Source organism: Malaya genurostris, chromosome 2 (assembly GCF_030247185.1).
Source record: "Malaya genurostris strain Urasoe2022 chromosome 2, Malgen_1.1, whole genome shotgun sequence".
Classification (NCBI taxonomy): domain Eukaryota; kingdom Metazoa; phylum Arthropoda; class Insecta; order Diptera; family Culicidae; genus Malaya; species Malaya genurostris.
In genome coordinates, this window is record NC_080571.1 from 61402237 (window position 1) to 61420188 (window position 17952).

Below are 17952 nucleotides of genomic sequence, written 5' to 3' on the forward strand. Positions count from 1 at the left end.
AATTCAAATTCAAAGAAATTATCTATTGCGGTACAATTCAAAATGACCACATTTGCAGCTGTGGCAAAAAAAAAACAAAAGTTTTCGTTACAAATAAAACAATGACGTCGGAACTATACCAAAAATTTAAATTTGGCTGGAACATCTCCCCGAGTCGTTGCCAAGTAAAATTTTTGACCTGGGATTTGCCCGAAGTCAGCCTTGACATAGGTTTCATCGTCGATCAGAAGGCACCCGTCGAACTTGGTCAGCACCTGGTCATATAGTTTCCGAGCCCGAATTTTGCAAAAGAAGTTCTGAAAGAGTGAGGAAATTGAGAAAAATTATCTGAAAATTATTACGTAGGAGCATCGGAGACATTCTTTGATTAATATTATCTGCAAAAAAAATGATACTGCAAACATGAGAAAATAAACTGCTTCGCCGCCGTCGATTTTTGAGGTATAATAGCAATCGGATCGATGTATCGAATGGCAACTTTGAGAAACTATTTCGAATGCCTTAATGCTTGGCCTTGCTTGATCAACCTTCCAATGCGATCCCTCTAAAATATGAAGGATCTACAATAAAACCGGTCAATTTACAAGTTTCTACAACGTTCAGATATCTTGGCTCAGGTGATATTCTAGTATGACTATTGTACCAATAGAGCAATTCCAGAAATACTTAGCAGATCATCAGACTCGACCTTCTCCGATTTGGATTTGCACATGGCTTCAGTATGGCAAACCATAAGTTTTGAACCGATGGAGAGGTCAATCCGACTCACGACTGATTTTTAAAAAAGGGGTATGTATTTTTGCATATCACAAAAATTGCAATTTTATCGCGTTTTGTATTATAATGTGATTCCAACTAAAATACGAAATTTATATCGAAACTTGTGAAAATCCGGACAGCCGGCCACAGCTGCCGGCTATGCATTATCACTCAAAATAATTGTTTCGATAAATTATTTGAGTTTATTATAGTTTTCTGATACACATCAAAATTAGAATTTTTTGAGGGCAACACTTAGGTACCGCATCGTACTCCCAGTGATGGCAACTGTCCTCTCCTTACCCTTAAGATAAATCTATCGAACAGAAACTGCAGAACTTACCCTATAATTAACTGTTATGTTCGCAAGAAAGTGTATTAAGGAGTGTATCGATAAGTAGTTAACAACATTCAAACAGTTATTACTCTGAAATGGCTTAATTTTTTGCAGCGTGTTTTGCGGTGACATGTTTGTTTACATGTCAATAACAGCTGCGCAATCGATTGGTTTCGGTACGGTTTATCGTTTCAATGCTGAGTCGAATTGATCCGGAAACGCGAAAGAAAATTCTGCACACTTGGTGCTCGGAAAGTGGTGTCACGTACAATGAAATTGCAAAACGGGTAATAGTGCACCACACCACACGGAACCATCCGCGATCCCATTTCAACCAGAATATTAGTTGATTTTCTGAATTCGATTGGTTAAAATTTGGTACAACTAATCGATTGTTGTTTTAACTAAACTGTCATTTTTGTTTTTCGATTAGCAGAAACGATGGTTGAAACAACTAATTCAACTGTTTGAAAAAAATGCTGTCAATTAGTGAGGACACATACCTTTCAATTTCAACAAATATTTTAGTTGAAATAACTGGTGTTGTTATTGAAACAAAATTCTGTTAGTTGAAAAATAAATCGGTTTTATTTGTTTGCTTGTTTTGAGATCAGTAAAGATCTAAGTTCTAAAAAAAATACTTCTGATTCGATCGGAAATGATTGATGTAGAAAAACGTTTTTAATCAGCAAAAGTGCCCGGAGGGGCGAGTAAATTAGCGAAATTATTAAATTTACCTAGAATGATGCCTTCAAACGGTTGAACTAAAGTTATGCACTGATAATTTTAGTCAATTTATATGAGCTTGGGTGCATCAACCTCTGGGAATTGGAATTTTGCGACGGCAATTCAAACGCGCCATTCAATCGCAGCGCGTTCTGTGCGTTTGAAACCCTTCGCTCCTGTTACTTTTTTTATAAATTCATGTCAAAAAGCGTTTTATTTCTAATGCAAGAACATCATCATCGGTATCAAACAGCTGGAAGTAAAACAGTCTACTGGAAGTAAATAATGATCGAATTTGAAGCATAAAATTGTTGCGCATACCTGAAAGATGCGATGAGATTACGAGATGATCATTCATTAACATTTTCTAATTTGTCACCAAATCTTTTTCATGTCAAACAAGGTTAACTTTATCACAACACCGCTGTTAGATAAACACTTGTTATCGTAAATTTCTCAAATCGAATGAACACAATTTCACCAAACGCTTTAACCATCGATGTTGTTTTCATTGACATTTTGAAGCGACGCGAACAGATTTCAACTAAAAAAGTTGTTGATTTTGCATTGCGATTATTGTTTTGCTTTCAACTGTCTCCGGCATTTGACAGCATTCAAAACAACATATTTTTCAACTACTTGAATATATGCAAATCAAAAACCATTTTGGTTGAATCAAAAAGAAATTAGTTAAATCAACTATCGCAAAAATCAAAAACTGCGATATCGCAATTTTATGATCGTAGGGTTCTCCGTGCAGTGTCAAAAATATTATCGAGAAATTCGGTAAGACCCTTTCCATGAAGGATTTGCCCCGATCAGGTAGGAAAACAGGTCCCAGCTAGCCCGGCCGGAACTTAAAAGTGGTTGAGTACATGAGGGCAAACCCATCGGCGTCGACGCGGGATTTAGCCAAACAGTTCAACACCAGCATCGGGATGATTTAGCGGATCAAAGTTCGGAACTCCCTGAAAACGTACAAGAAAGAGAAGGTGCCGAAAAAGTCCCTGCACGGAGAACCCTTCGATCATAAAATTGCGATATCGCAGTTTTTGATTTTTGCGATAGTTGATTTAACTAATTTCTTTTTGAATCAACCAAAATGGTTTTTGATTTGCATATATTCAAGTAGTTGAAAAATATGTTGTTTTGAATGCTGTCAAATGCCGGAGACAGTTGAAAGCAAAACAATAATCACAATGCAAAATTAACAACTTTTTTAGTTGAAATCTGTTCGCGTCGCTTCAAAATGTCAATGAAAACAACATCGATGGTTAAAACGTTTGGTGAAATTGTGTTCATTCGATTTGAAAAAATTATGATAACAAGTGTTTATCTAACAGCGGTGTTATGATAAAGTTAACCTTGTTTGAGATGAAAATGATTTGGTGACAAATTAGAAAATGTTAATGCATGATCATCTCGTAATCTTTCAGGTATGCGCAAAAATTTTATGCTTCAAATTCGATCATTATTTACTTCCAGCAGACTGTTTTACTTCCAGCTGTTTGTTACCGATGATGATGTTCATGCATTAGCAGTAAAACGCTTTTTGACATGAATTTAATTTATAAAAGTAACAGGAGCGAAGGGTTTCAAACGCACAGAACGCGTTGCGATTGAATGGCGCGTTTGAATTGCCGTCGCAAAATTCCAATTCCCAGCGGTTGATGCACCCAAGCTCATATAAATTGACTAAAATTATCAGTGCATAACTTTAGTTCAACCGTTTGAAGGCATCATTTTAGGTAAATTTAATAATTTCGCTAATTTACTCGCCCCTCCGGGCACTTTTGCTGATTAAAAACGTTTTTCCACATCAATCATTTCCGATCGAATCAGAAGTATTTTTTAGAATTTAGATCTTTAATGATCTCAAAACAAACAAACAAATAAAACCGATTTATTTTTCAACAAACAGAATTTTGTTTCAATAACAACACCAGTTATTTCAACTAAAATATTTGTTGAAATTGAAAGGTATGTGTCCTCACTAATTGACAGCATTTTTTTCAAACAGTTGAATTAGTTGTTTCAACCATCGTTTCTGCTAATCGAAAAACAAAAATGACAGTTTAGTTAAAACAACAATCGATTAGTTGTACCAAATTTTAACCAATCGAATTCAGAAAATCAACTAATATACTGATTGAAATGGGATCGCGGGTGGTTCCGTGTGGTACAGCAAGTTCAGGCCTAAACAAGAGCGCGAAAACTGTTTAACCGGATTCTACAGAATAAAGATGGATGCATCCTGATCGACGACGAAACCTACGCCAAGGAAGACTTTCGAGCGCTGCCCAGTCCGCAATATTATACGAAATCGGGATGGAAAAGTTTGAGCAGAAGGTGTTGGTCTGGCAAGCAATTTGTACCTGTGGTTTGCGGTCGTCGATTTTCTCCACGAAGGGCGCAATTAACGCCAACGTGTACGAGGAAGAATGTTTGAAGAAGAGAATGCTGCCACTGTACAGAAAGCATAAGGCTCCTCCTCTCTTCTGGCCGGATTTGGTTTCAGCCCACTACGCCAACTCCGTTCTACAGTGGTTGTCAAAAAATAATGTACAATTCGTGTAAAAGGACATCAACCCACCGAACTGCCTGGATCTTCGACCAATTGAAAGGTATTGGGCAATTGTCAAGCGGCACTTTCGAAAGGAAGGTACAGTGTCCCAAAACATGCAGGAGTTAAAAAAAACTGGACAGCTGCCACCAGGAAAGTCACAAAAGTAACTGTGCAGAATTTAATGAAGAATATCAAGTCCAAAGTGTGAGCGTTTCACAGAAACTAGGATTTTCTTCAATATAATCAGTGAAATGCATAAAAATGTAAATTTTCTACAATATATCGAAAACTGATGTCAAAATATGTTTTTTTTTCGCTTTTTTATTCAATAATCAATGTTGCTAACTACTTTTTGATACACTCCTTATTGATTTATCTACTCTTAAAAATTTACTTATTTTACGGTTCGCATTAAGTAACATTCAGGTAAGTAATTACTGCAACAGACAAGTATTTGTTGGAAGAATGTCGGAAGAATGGAAGAATGTGCATGTTCTGATTTCGAGCCCCATCTTTTCAGTCGACCTGCACTTTTCTGGGTTAATAACCATATTCGAAACTATTAACAAACTTTATCTTTATTCGTTTTTGAATTTGTTATTGTAAAGAGAAGAAAGTCTTAAAATGGATTTCTCTTCATCAAATGGTCTTCTCTTGTCGACGAATTCCGAATAAATCACCAAAAAGAAATAAAGTTGTTTTCAAGCAAAGAGAAAATGTGTTTCAATGATATTTCCCGTTGAATGGTCCTCTAGGTCAACAGAACGAAACATCCTAACCACAATGAAAATAATGCAAACAAAGTCGGAATACTCATCCGTTAGCGGGAAAAATCATACCTCATACGGCAATGGAAAAAGTACCTGAGGAAAGTGCGCCTAGTTTTGGATAGACCGGCAAACGGAGAGAAATCGTATAAAGAGGTTGATTTAACACGGTAAAAAACTTTTCAGCCAAACATTTAGGCATTCGTAATCTGGAAGACACTCGTATTATATTCAATCCACCGACCATTGACGATCGCCAGCTGCAGGCTGAATCTGCCAGAATCGACCATTGCGACCGGAACACGTCACTACGCTAATGATAATACCCTAGTTTCAAGTTAGTCGTTAATCAAGATTAGAAAATACCCTTGGCATCTTAGAGCTTTAGCAGTGTGCCTTTAAATATATTATTATTGAATAAAAAAAAAGCTGCTCAAAGTTGTCATCCAGTATTCTGAACGGTTTGGTAATATCCCTCACAAAATCAAAGCTTAATTTCCTCTGCCGGTATTACCACGATTTCTTTTGCTGATAATATTGTAGGTTCTATCACCTTCTGCGTTAGTTGCTGGGAGGGTGCGAATTGGTTTGTATGTAATAACTCCTATAAAATGCAGAAAAATTTTTAAATCCTTCAAATGGATCAAGTCCAGTCTTTTTTCAACTTGATTTCATAAAAAAAACTGTGTCTGTGAAATTCCTTGCATTATCCATAAATTATCATTTTCATATCATCCTCCAAAAGTTCGACGTATAACGCAAAATACGTCCTATGAGTAACAGTAACTGTTGGGTATACACAATTTTTCTATTCTTATTATTAGTGTTTTATGTACGAGCGTCCATAGGAAAAATATGCAGATGTGTGCAATACTATGTACCAAGAGTGTATTTGGCAGGTACCAAAGACTGAATATTTTGATACGATAAAATAATAAGAAATAGGACGTTGGATGCAAACTGGAGAATCGGCAAGATCTGAAAATTTATACTATTTGTCAGGGATCAAAAGTCTTTCTGTTATGTTTGAATCCATTTGATGCAAACATTTTATTGAGGTGGGGCTGGTAAATGAAACGGTGACCTCGGATTACGGTTTGCTCTGTATACTAAATAGGTAATCGGAATTCGATTGAGTTAACACCTCCCTGGGTCCTGAACTAAAGTTATTTACATGTATAACCAAAACACATTGAAACATTTTATTTTCTGTAAACCGCTGCCAGACACCCGACCAACAAGCCGTTACAAGTTTACGACAAAAAGATGTTTTCGTGGCAAGTGCTGATATAAGTCTGGACTCGTTAGTAGTTGTAATATCAAAATTTTCTAACAAGTATCAAAAAGATAAATAATTTACATACGATATGTTGATCGGGCAGTGGGGCACACACAGAACTGAATTCAGGAATTTCGAAAAGACGCCCCATAATAAAGTAAGACGTATTCACTTCAGAGGACAACGTTGATTCAGGATAGCCTGACTTCTCCCTTTCAGTGACAACCGAAGACTTTTGAGAAACTCCTTTCTCTTGTCTGGTTTATAGTTGTTGCTAATTTAGTGGCTAAAATGTTAGTGCACAACTAAGAGTGTAATAATATGAGCCGCTCCTCCAGAAATGCCAATATTTTTTTCAAACTCATAGTTTTGTATTTTTTGCCTTTCTCATATAGAAAGGTTATGCAATCACTTGAAAACCCGACTAGTGAAAATTGGCCCGGAGGACCAAGTGTCATATACCATTCGACTCAGTTAATCGAGTTGAGCAATGTCTGTGTGTGTGTGTGTGTGTGTGTGTGCGTATGTGTCAAATAATCTCACTAAGTTTTCTCGGAGATGGCTTGACCGATGTTGACAAACTTAGATTCAAATGAAAGGTCTCGTGGTCCCATACGAAATCCCTGAATTTCATCCTGATCCGACTTTCGGTTCCGGAGTTATAGGGAAAAGTGTGTTCAATATTCGGTGTACAATACAATACACTTAAACCGGCGAAACAATATACGTAAAAAATTTTCTAAACTGGTCTCAAAACTACACAAATCGATAGTCATTATCAGTAGGCAACTAAACAAACCGATTCCGGCTATCCTGGTTCCCGGTATCCGGTTCCGGAAGTACCGGAAATAGAGGTCATATATACCAAAATGGATCTCACTCACTTTTCTCACTGATGGTTTGACCGATTTCCACAAACTTAGATTCAAATGAAAGGTCTTCCGGTCCCATACGGAATTCCTGAGTTTCATCTGGATCTGACTTCCGGTTTCGGAGTTATAGGGTAAAGTGTGTTCTATATTGTAACCCGTCACTTAAAGCGGCGAAAAAAAAACGTAAAAAAATTCCAAAACTGGTCTCAAAACTACACAAATCGATAGTTATTATCAGTAGGCAACTAAACAAACCGATTCCGGCTATCCTGGTTCCCGGTATCCGGTTCCGGAAGTACCAGAAATAGTGGTCATATATACCAAAATAGATCTCATTCACTTTTCTCAGCGATGGTTTGACCGATTTCCACAAACTTAGATTCAAATGAAAGGTCTCCCGGTCCCATACGGAATTCCTGAATTTCATCCGGATCCGACTTCCGGTTCCGGAATTATAGGGTAAAGTGTGTTCAATTTTGTACACCGTCACTTCAAATATTTTCGGATGCAACAAACATTCAAATCGTAATTTAGAAGAGTTTGTGTGTCATGTTAGTTGGTGGCCGTATGATCCGACTTTGAATATACCGGTTCTCGGGTTCCGGTGCCGGAAGTGCATATAATAGTGAACCCACTTCGTTTTCTTAAGGATGATTTATGCAATCAAAGCACTGTTTTATTCTGTATGTTATGCATAAACAATCACTTGGTTTCTTTCAAAAATCGAAGAGAAAATATGCATTCTTCAAATATATTTTCCGTGTTTAGAACCCAAATATAACGCAAAAAGGTAACTGAAGTGGGGATCTATTTTTTTTTTTTGTAATTCTAGTTAACACTATTCATTATAGATATACTAGCTGATTTACCCGGCGTTGCTCGGAAATGTTTCGTGAAGGCAAGGCCGAAAATTCTAGAATATTTTCTCCTCATTGATAGTCTGATTGCAATGAAACACAACTTACACGACAACCCGATTGAACAATACTCCATTCATGTTCAGATTACGAATGATCAGTGTCCCATCTCAGATCTCACAATAATAACAATGTTCATGGTATTCTCGACAAATTGGGTCAGTTTTATGTTTGAACCCTTTTGTTAGAAACATTTAAAACACCTTTCTTTCTATAAACACCTTCTTGGCAATCTCCGAGTTTTATATGTATATGTTCTTGTTACGTACTTCTGTTGCTACTCCCTCCTCTTTATAAAGTTTTTTATGACATCATTATTTCCACGAAATTGATCAAAGTTTTTCATCACGTATTTGTTCAAAATTTTCATCTGATAATGATTTTTTTTGTAACGAAAGGCTGTTTAACATCATAACTAATTTCGTACTGTAGAGTAACTTTTTTATATAATTTATTTTACCCCGGCTTTAACCATTTTGGTCGTTAATCGGTGAAGAAAACCTATAGAATAACGATTCAGTTAATACAAATATTGTTAAATTTTTATCCATCACCTTGAGTCGAAAGTTTTTTCAATTTACATAAAAAATGCACATTGATTGTATGATTTCGTCAATTCAAACCAATGTTGAGAATACTTATTCCCCCTCCCTCTTGTGAATATTTTTGTGAACCTCACTTAGTTGCTAGAAATATGCTGTACTCGTGAAGTAGTACCGATTTTTCGTAAAACCCGATCAATTTCTCCTTACACTTTTCATGTTCGGGGCTTTTGCTACACTCCCGCACCCTCAAAATAACCTCATAATCTATTTTGATTTAATTTTTTTTGGTCAGTGAACTTACAACAGATCTCGTCCATGATTACCCTGAGTAGTGTAGAAAGTATCTGTGCTTTTCAAAAAATATCGATTCCCATATTTGGTACATGTGCCAAACTCTCTTATTTTACAAAAAAAATTGAGATGAAAATTTATTTTCAAAAACCCCTCCTTCTAGTCTAAATGTCGATTCTCTTAAAATTATATAAATTTTGTCATTGACCCCCTCCTTTCTTGTTAAGGACACTTGCTGCACAATCTCTCCCCTGAAAATATCCTAATGATCATCTCTAAAAAGCAAGAAGAATCTGTGCCAAATTTGATACCTACCCGTTCAGTAGTTACAGAGTTTTGCGTTACAAACATTACATCCTCCTTTTTAGAGGCACGAACTACGTCCACCCCACACGAATACCCTTATAATCATATCTAAGTTGCGCAAAAAGTATCTATGGTCTTCAAAAAGTATCGATTCTCGTCAAATTAAATAATTTTTTTCATGACCGCTGTTGAGGACACTTGCTACGTTCTCTCCCCCATTAAAATACCCTTACAACTATCTCTGAAGAGCAAAAAACATCTGTGCCAAGTGTGATAGCAATCCTTTCAGTAGTTTCGGAGTTATGCCGTGGCAAACATTACACCCCCTTTTTAAAGACACTTGCTACATCCATACCCCATATAATCATATCTAAGGTATGCGAGGTATCTAACGTTTCTAAGATCTTCAAAAACATCGATTTTCGTCAAGTTATATGATTTTTTCATGACCCCTCCTTGTTAATGACACTTTCTATGCTCCCTCTCCAATAACAATAAAATTATGACTATATCTGAAGAGCTAGAAGTACATGTGCCAAGTTCGATAGCAATCAATTCAGTAATTTTGGAGTTATGCCGTTTTAAACATTGCACCCCCCCCCCCCTTTTTAAAGCACTTGCAACATCCACCCCTCATAAATCATATCTAGTATATGAAAAATGTTTTTATGGTAAAGTATCAAATCAGACAAATTTTTGCATGACCCCCCCCTGTTAATGACACTTACAACGCTCCTTCCTCCACTAAAATACCCTTATGACCTTCTCAGAAGAGCAAGAAGTATCTGTGCCAAGTTTGGTAGCAATCCGTTTAGCAGTTTCGGAGTTATGCCGTTTTAATCAATTACACCCCCCTTTTCAAAGGCGCTTGCTACATCTACCCCCAGTATAGTCTTATCTGAGGTATGCAAAATGTTTCTATGGCTTTCAAAACGTATCGATTCTTGTCAAGTTATATGAATTTTTCCATGACCCCCCCTTGTTTATGACACTTGCTACGCTCCCTCCCCTATAACAACACTCCATAAACCATCTCTGAAATGCAAGAAATACCTGTGCCAAGTTTGGTGCGAATCGGTTCAGTAGTTCCGAAGTTATGGCGTTACGGATGTAAGTTTGTATACATCCATTTTTATATATATATATATATATATATATATATATATATATATATATATATATATATATATATATATATATATATATATATATATATATATATATATATATATATATATATATATATATATATATATATATATATATATATATATATATATATATATATATATATAGATAATAGATAATGATAGCAATTTCTTTTAATGTTCAAAGGATTACTCAATATTTAAACCATTCATAGAAATACCAAAAAGTCATCATTGGTGCAAATCGGATAATAAGAAGAGAATAAAATGATTTGATCAAGGCTCAGATTGAAGCAAGACTATGTTGTTTACGAACGAATACGTGCAAGTCTCACTATTTGATTTCATATGATGATATCATGAATGTTCTTGTTTGACATCTATTGATGGTAGATTAATCATGAGACAAAACCCACCAAAAGCTATCGGATGATGTTCTACCAGCTAATTTTGTGTGGTTTTATCATACTCGTATAAAAAATAATTACTTGTTATTACCCCTCAGAAGAGCTACGGAGAGAGATAATAAAAGCAACAGCTTTGTGTCACAGTATTCAATCTAGAAGAAAAAAAATTCGACGGTGATTGGGATTTGCTGCAAATAGACAAGGTGAAATCACCGTTTTCCCAACAGTAATTTAATTAGTGTGAATGACAATAAGCGAGCATTCGTCGATAAGCCAGAATGACCGGAAAAATCTATCAACACGATTGTACTCACCTCCTGTGCCTTCGATGCCAGCTGATTGAGCAGATCCTCATCGTAGTCATCATGCACACTAAACGAAGGCGACGCGATTCCGGTCTGTCGACGGATGTCTTCCCACTTGTCCTCACCGTAAACGCTTTTCACATACTCGGACAGATTTTCCAACAGCAGTCCGTACATAGCTGCCCTCGTTCCAGCACGGTAACGAAGAGGGCTGTGAAAGTGGTAACAGCAGACGCGTGGTCAGTGATGGTGGCGTCGTCGTCGTCGTCCCCGTCGTTGTCGGTAATGATTGCTGTGACCTCCACTGCAGGCCACCGTCTCGAACAGAGACAGGGGCCAGCCGCGAGGAAGTGTTGCACTTGCCGGGTTTGATGCAGTTAGTCAATCAGTCAATCGCTGCTCACGACGCGGGAAGTCACGCTGGGCTGGAAGAAACCGGAAAGCAAGGGGAATGGGTTTCAAAATAGGCGCAAAAAATGTCACATTACTTTGATATATTAAACTCTTTGACGTCAATCGGTTGGCACGAGGAGCTCGTTTATATTGCAGTTTGTATTCGATGCTCCTGAGTGCCTTCGACCGGCTCTGGCTCTAGATGTGGTGCCATAAAGAGAAAAAACAATAATGGTCTATTTATTTTAGCGATCGCAATCCGCCTTCTCCATTGCAAACGACGCGATTTATCCAAGAAACGTGACCGACTTTGCCGTGCAGTAGATGCTTATTCCGCGGATGGATCCGGTGGCAACAGGGAAGAATACTAGCTTTTCCAAACATTAACACCGTGATCTGTTTCCTTGAGTTTCCCGAATCTGTTCTAGTATTGTACTATGAATAAAAACCGTACAAAAGTGAAAACAATGAAGGTAGGCTCTAAACATAGCTGCAAGACTGGTAATTAACACAAGAAGAAATACATTAACTGGTCAAGTCAGACTCTCGCCGACGAGTCCTAATTGAGTTGTGGTTTGGTTCAAGTTATGTTACGAATTTGTTTCATCACCACGTCAAATTTACTTATTATTACTTTAGGTTCATGAATGGACCTGGAGCAGTACATATTTGAAGGAAGAGTTGATCACATATTGATTTAAGAATGTTGAAACTCGCTACTACACACTATATTGTCGTTTTCGCTTGATGGCAAACCTAACCCAGTTTCCACCCTAACTGCTGTCAAACCGTTTGTTTGAAGCTAGTTTCGAACCTAGTTTCAACGTTCAAAAAATCAAGTCAGCTTCGAACTTTCGAACACTCGTTGCTAAGTGCGAATGAGTACTGAGTATTGTAGGACATGAAGCCTTGCCTCTGGTAACAATTTTCAACCAGGAAAGGGATTCCAGAATTGAACGCATTTTCACGTATTCAGAGCAAATTCAGCAGGTAGAGTTTTTATATGGAATATTTATAATAGACCTGAAACTGGAGCAAATGTATCATCAACAAACCGTTTTAGTTTTATTTATTCTTCTGTCAAATTTAAAACTGACATACGTTGCCGTTTTATTTTTTGTATTTTTGAAACACGAGTAAAACGCTGCTAGGGCTGCCAGTTTTTCTTATTATAATTTCCAGATTTAAATTTAAAAACTGACATAAATTATGCATCTAGAATTAGAACACCACTGAATATGCCCTTAGATTAGACCGTACGAAAACAGCGAGATATCTCCCCCCAGAGTTAAACTTTTGTTACACGCAGAGAAAAGGAGCTTGGTTAACATAACAAAAAAAACTTAATTGATTTTTATGTTGTTTTCGCTTGAGAAAACTTAAACTGACCCAGGGTAGTTTGATCAAGCAAACACTTTTCACGAATCTGTGTTGATTTCGCACTGAGCAACGGGAATTTGAGCAAACCTGATATAAAACCAGGAAACTGACTCAATTTTCAGTTCAACAACGTTGAAACCAGATTCGAAACTGGCTTCAAACAACCGGTTTGACAGCAGTTAGGGTGAAAACTGGGTTAGGTTTAGTATCAAGCGAAAACGACATTTAATTCGATTTGTGTTAGTTTCAAGCTAGAATATGATTGTTTTAAACCCATTTCTCTCTTAAACATCGACAATGATCTCTGTTTGATGTCAATCAAAATTTTGATCTAGCCAAACGAAAAAAAATGGTTGTACCAGCTGATTTAATTGTTGCAATAAATTGCCTATTTATTGCATAAGGAGTGTATCGAATATAAGCTATCCACAAATTTTTCTTTCAAATTATGATAAAAACGATATTTTGTTCAAACTAAAAATTGATCCTTTATTGCACGAGGTTAAACTTGAGCATAATGTAAACCAGATGAAATTCAAGTTATTCCTTTCCAAATTTTCGAACTTTTGATCGTACGCTTTTCAGCAGGTTCCCGACAAGTGTTGCATCGCATTTTTTGGACGCTTGAGCCCAAATTTTTTTGAACTCCTGCATGTTCCCAGCTGCCTTACCAGTCTTCTTGAAGACCCTTTAGACGATTGCCCAGTAACGTTCGATGGGTCGAAACTGAAGGCAATTTGAGCATAGTGGCATAGTGAGCCGACGCTAAATTCGGCCAAAACAGTGGAAGTGTACTATGCTTCTTATATAAAGGCAGCAATCTCTTCTGGAGACACTCAGGTCGATGGATTTTTGCATTTATAGTTCCGGTAGTGTTCAAAATGGTTGACTTCAAACCACAGGAACATATTGCTTGCCATACCAGTACCTTTCGACTGAATTTTTCCACTTGAATCGACCTGTCCGCATCGCTTACATTCTCCCCAACGACGACAGTAAAGTATTGTGGACCTGGAAGGGTTTTTGAGCCCTCCTTTACATATGTCTCATCATCCATCAAAACGCATACATTCGGACACTGCAAAAGACTCGAATACAATTTTTGGGACCTTGTTGCTGCTCGCTTCTTCTGTTCTACACTTTGTTTTGAGATTTTCTGCTTCTTGTAGGTCTTCAGGTAATTTTCTGGCCAAATCAGGCATTGACATTGATTTGTTCTTCATGGTTAGAGATACCACTTTCTGGTCCAGTTTTGGGTTGGAAGTTTCCTGCCTCTTCCTAGTAGCTCATCCAAAGAATAGTGTTCCCCAAACTTATTAATGATGGTTTTAACACTGGCATGATTAATTCCAAACCGATTCGCCAATTTTGCATAGTAATACCCTTCTCACTTAGCCTTGTGACCAGAACCTTAATTTTTGCTTCCTTTTCAATACGCGACATTTTGAAAACGCAGATTTTCAACCGCACAAACAAGTAAACAAACGAAAGCTGACAGCCAAACGCACAGCATGCTGTGATCTGAGCATAAAAAACATTCACAAATACATGCGTACAATACAAATGTAGCTTATTGTCGATACACTCCTTATGCAACTTTCCATAAGAATTTAAAGCGCTGATATATGGACCACATTTCGTAACTCGCCTGAGTTACTTTCTACAGCAAGTCACTCCAAAAATATTTGTTCAAAACATTTCCCGATATCCAGTTTCAGGAATCCCAATGATCCTTCCAAAGTTTGAGTATAGAATTCACTCAAATACCTTATGATCAAAAAAGAACCGGAATTTTCATTTTAAAATTCCCGCGCTTGTCCAATCGGTAAACTTTTATTCTCTCAACGTTGGCAACATTTTTATACACATTCTGTCAAATTTAGACACATATCGTACGATTAGTTTTTGTTTGGCGTCTATACAAAGAAGTTGAAAAATTTTCGTGTGGCCATTTTTATAATGGATGAAAATTTAGAACAACGTGCGTGCATCAAATTTTGTGTTGCAAATGGATTTAAGTATTCCGAAACGTTGAAAATGTTAGAAAAGGCCTTTGGTGAATCGTGTCTAGGAAAAACACAGGCACACGAGTGGTATAAACGCTTCAAAGGTGGTCGTACAAGCTTGGATCATGATGAGATCCCTGGCCGCCCAACAACATCTGTTACTGAAGAAAACATTGAATCGGCGAAGCAAATCGTGTTGCAAAATCGTTCTGTACCGATTAGAGAGATTGCTGTGTTATTGGGCATCTCTTATGGATCAGCCGAACACATTTTAACTTATGTTTTGGGTTTGAAACGCGTCGCTTCTCGGTTGGTGCCAAAAAAGCTGAATTTCATTCAAAAACAGCGTCGTGTTGATGTGGCCAAAGAGATGATTTCTAACGCAGAGAGTGACCCCACATTCATCGAATGCATCATAACTGGTGATGAGGTGTGGATCTATGAATATGACGTCGAAACCGCACAACAATCGACCGAATGGCGCTTCGAAGGCGAGCCGTTGTTCTAAATTTTCATCCATTATAAAAATCGCCACACGAAAATTTTTCAACTTCTTTGTATAGACGCCAAACAAAAACTAATCGTACGATATGTGTCTAAATTTGACAGAATGTGTATAAAAATGTTGCCAACGTTGAGAGAATAAGAGTTTACCGATTGGACAAGCGCGGGAATTTTAAAATGAAAATTCCGGTTCTTTTTTGATCATAAGGTATACTAATAAGGAGTGTTCTTTAACATAATCAAGCGTTGTCATAAAAGAAGTTTTTCATTTCATCACAGACTTAAAACAAATTCCGTATCAACGATAAAAGCCTGTATTGGAATCCCGGATCCGGGATAAAACCCATTTGGTTGCCACCGATATTCCTCGTCGAGCTTTTTCCAGCGCCGACGGTGCGAAAAACTCGGCGAGGAATATCGGCGCAACCAAATGGATTTTATCCGGGATTCCAATACATACATACGCCGGCAGCTCAGTCATCGCCGATGAGGGAAAAAAACGTCCGGATGGTCCCGTCCCGGTCGTCTCGGTATAGTGCGAACAGGCTATAATTCGGTGCTCGGCAAGCAAGAAATTGGATTTCTAGATAGTGACGAAAATGAAGTTCGCCTTTGTCTTGGATTGAATGTTACGTTTGTCATCTCAGTTAAGATAATGAAAAGTTCTATACCCTAGAAAGAAACGCTCATTTGACGAATTTCAACCAAATAGTGCACGTGATACCTGACAAGATGAACACAAAATTCTGTTTACCGAAAGTGAGAAGTTCTATAACAATTTCTTTGAATGAAATGCAATCTTGTGCTATTTATATTTTGTAGAACTAAATTTCCGAATGTTATATCAATTAGAAAAACAAAAACAAACGATATTCTTCAAGAGAAATTGCAGATTGAGGGAGAGAGAGAGAAGACAAACGAAGACTGTAACGTACACACCTAGAAAAAATCGTGTAAATTTACGTCTTCTGAGACCAACATATATGAGCGTCAAAAATAACTCAATTTTACAGTAAATATAAATTATATTTAATTCATTCTGACATACTTTTAAGTGCTAAAACACGTAAATTCACACGTTTTCTTGAAATATGGGCGTATATTTACATTATTCTTATAAAATTTAGTCGTTTCACCGATCACGTTCTATGAATTGTGTCATATGTAGATTTGCGTCACCTGTAAATTTCATAATTTTGTGCTGTGTATAGAATACAATATTATTGAACTAAAAAAATAAGAATAACAGTTCGTTTTAATTATTCAACATAATTGCCATCAGAGACGATACAGCGATTATAGCAATACTCCAAATTTTTGATACCATTTTTGTAGTACGATTTGTCCTTTGCCTCAAAATAGGCCTCAGTTTCAGCGATTACCTCTTCATTGCTTCTAAATTTTTTACCAGCGAGCATTATCTTGAGGTCTGAGAACAGGGAAAAGTCGCTGGGGGCCAAATCTGGAGAATACGGTGGATGAGGGAGCAATTCGAAGCCCAATTCGTTCAATTTCAGCATGGTTTTCATCGACTTGTGACACGGTGCATTGTCTTGATGAAACAAAACTTTTTTCTTCTTCAAATGATGCCGTTTTTTTGAAATTTCGTCCTTCAAACGCTCTAATAACGCTATATAATAGTCACTGTTGATGGTTTTTCCCTTTTCAAGGTAGTCGATGAAAATTATACCATGCGAATCCCAAAATACAGACGCCATAACCTTACCGGCCGATTGTTGAGTCTTTCCACGCTTTGGGTTCGGTTCATCGCGTGCAGTCCACTCAGCTGACTGTCGATTGGACTCCGGAGTGAAGTGATGGAGCCATGTTTCGTCCATTGTTATATATCGACGAAAAAAATCGGTTTTATTTCGATATAACAGCTCCAAACACTGTTCAGAATCATCAATTCGTTGTTGTTTTTGATCGATTGTGAGCTCACGCGGCACCCATTTTGCACAAAGCTTTCTCATATCCAAATATTCGTGAATAATATGTCCAACACGTTCCTTTGATATCTTTAGGGTGTCAGCTATCTCGATCAACTTCACTTTACGGTCATTGAATATCATTTTGTGGATTTTTTTCACGTTTTCATCGGTAACAGCCTCTTTTGGACGTCCTCTGCGTTCATCGTCTTCGGTGCTCATATGACCAGTACGAAATTTTGCAAACCACTTACGAATTGTTGCTTCGCCCGGTGCAGAGTCTGGATAACACTCATCAAGCTATTTTTTTGGTATCGGCGGCACTTTTTTTCATCAAAAAGTAGTGTTTCATTAACACACGAAAATTCCTTTTTTCCATTTTTTTCACAATAACAAAAGTAGCTTCACTCAAAATGCAATATCTCACAAACTAATAATCAGACAGCTGTCAAATTTATACACGTATCTATTGAAGGTTGGTACTAACTGAAAATGGTATGGATTTAATTCTAGTGG

General features: G+C 37.2%; 1 protein-coding gene across 3 annotated transcripts in view; it reads right to left on the bottom strand.

The window, feature by feature from the left end:
• LOC131432398 (soluble guanylate cyclase 88E) overlaps positions 1–17952 on the bottom strand; it is a 214699-nt gene that overhangs the window by 25869 nt on the left and 170878 nt on the right. For all 3 annotated transcript variants that reach the window (XM_058598638.1, XM_058598639.1, XM_058598637.1), the window contains exon 3: positions 11235–11650. In XM_058598638.1, the coding sequence (XP_058454621.1) occupies positions 11235–11402 (168 nt within the window). In that variant the 5' untranslated portion in view covers positions 11403–11650. The remainder of the gene's footprint in view (positions 1–11234; positions 11651–17952) is intronic.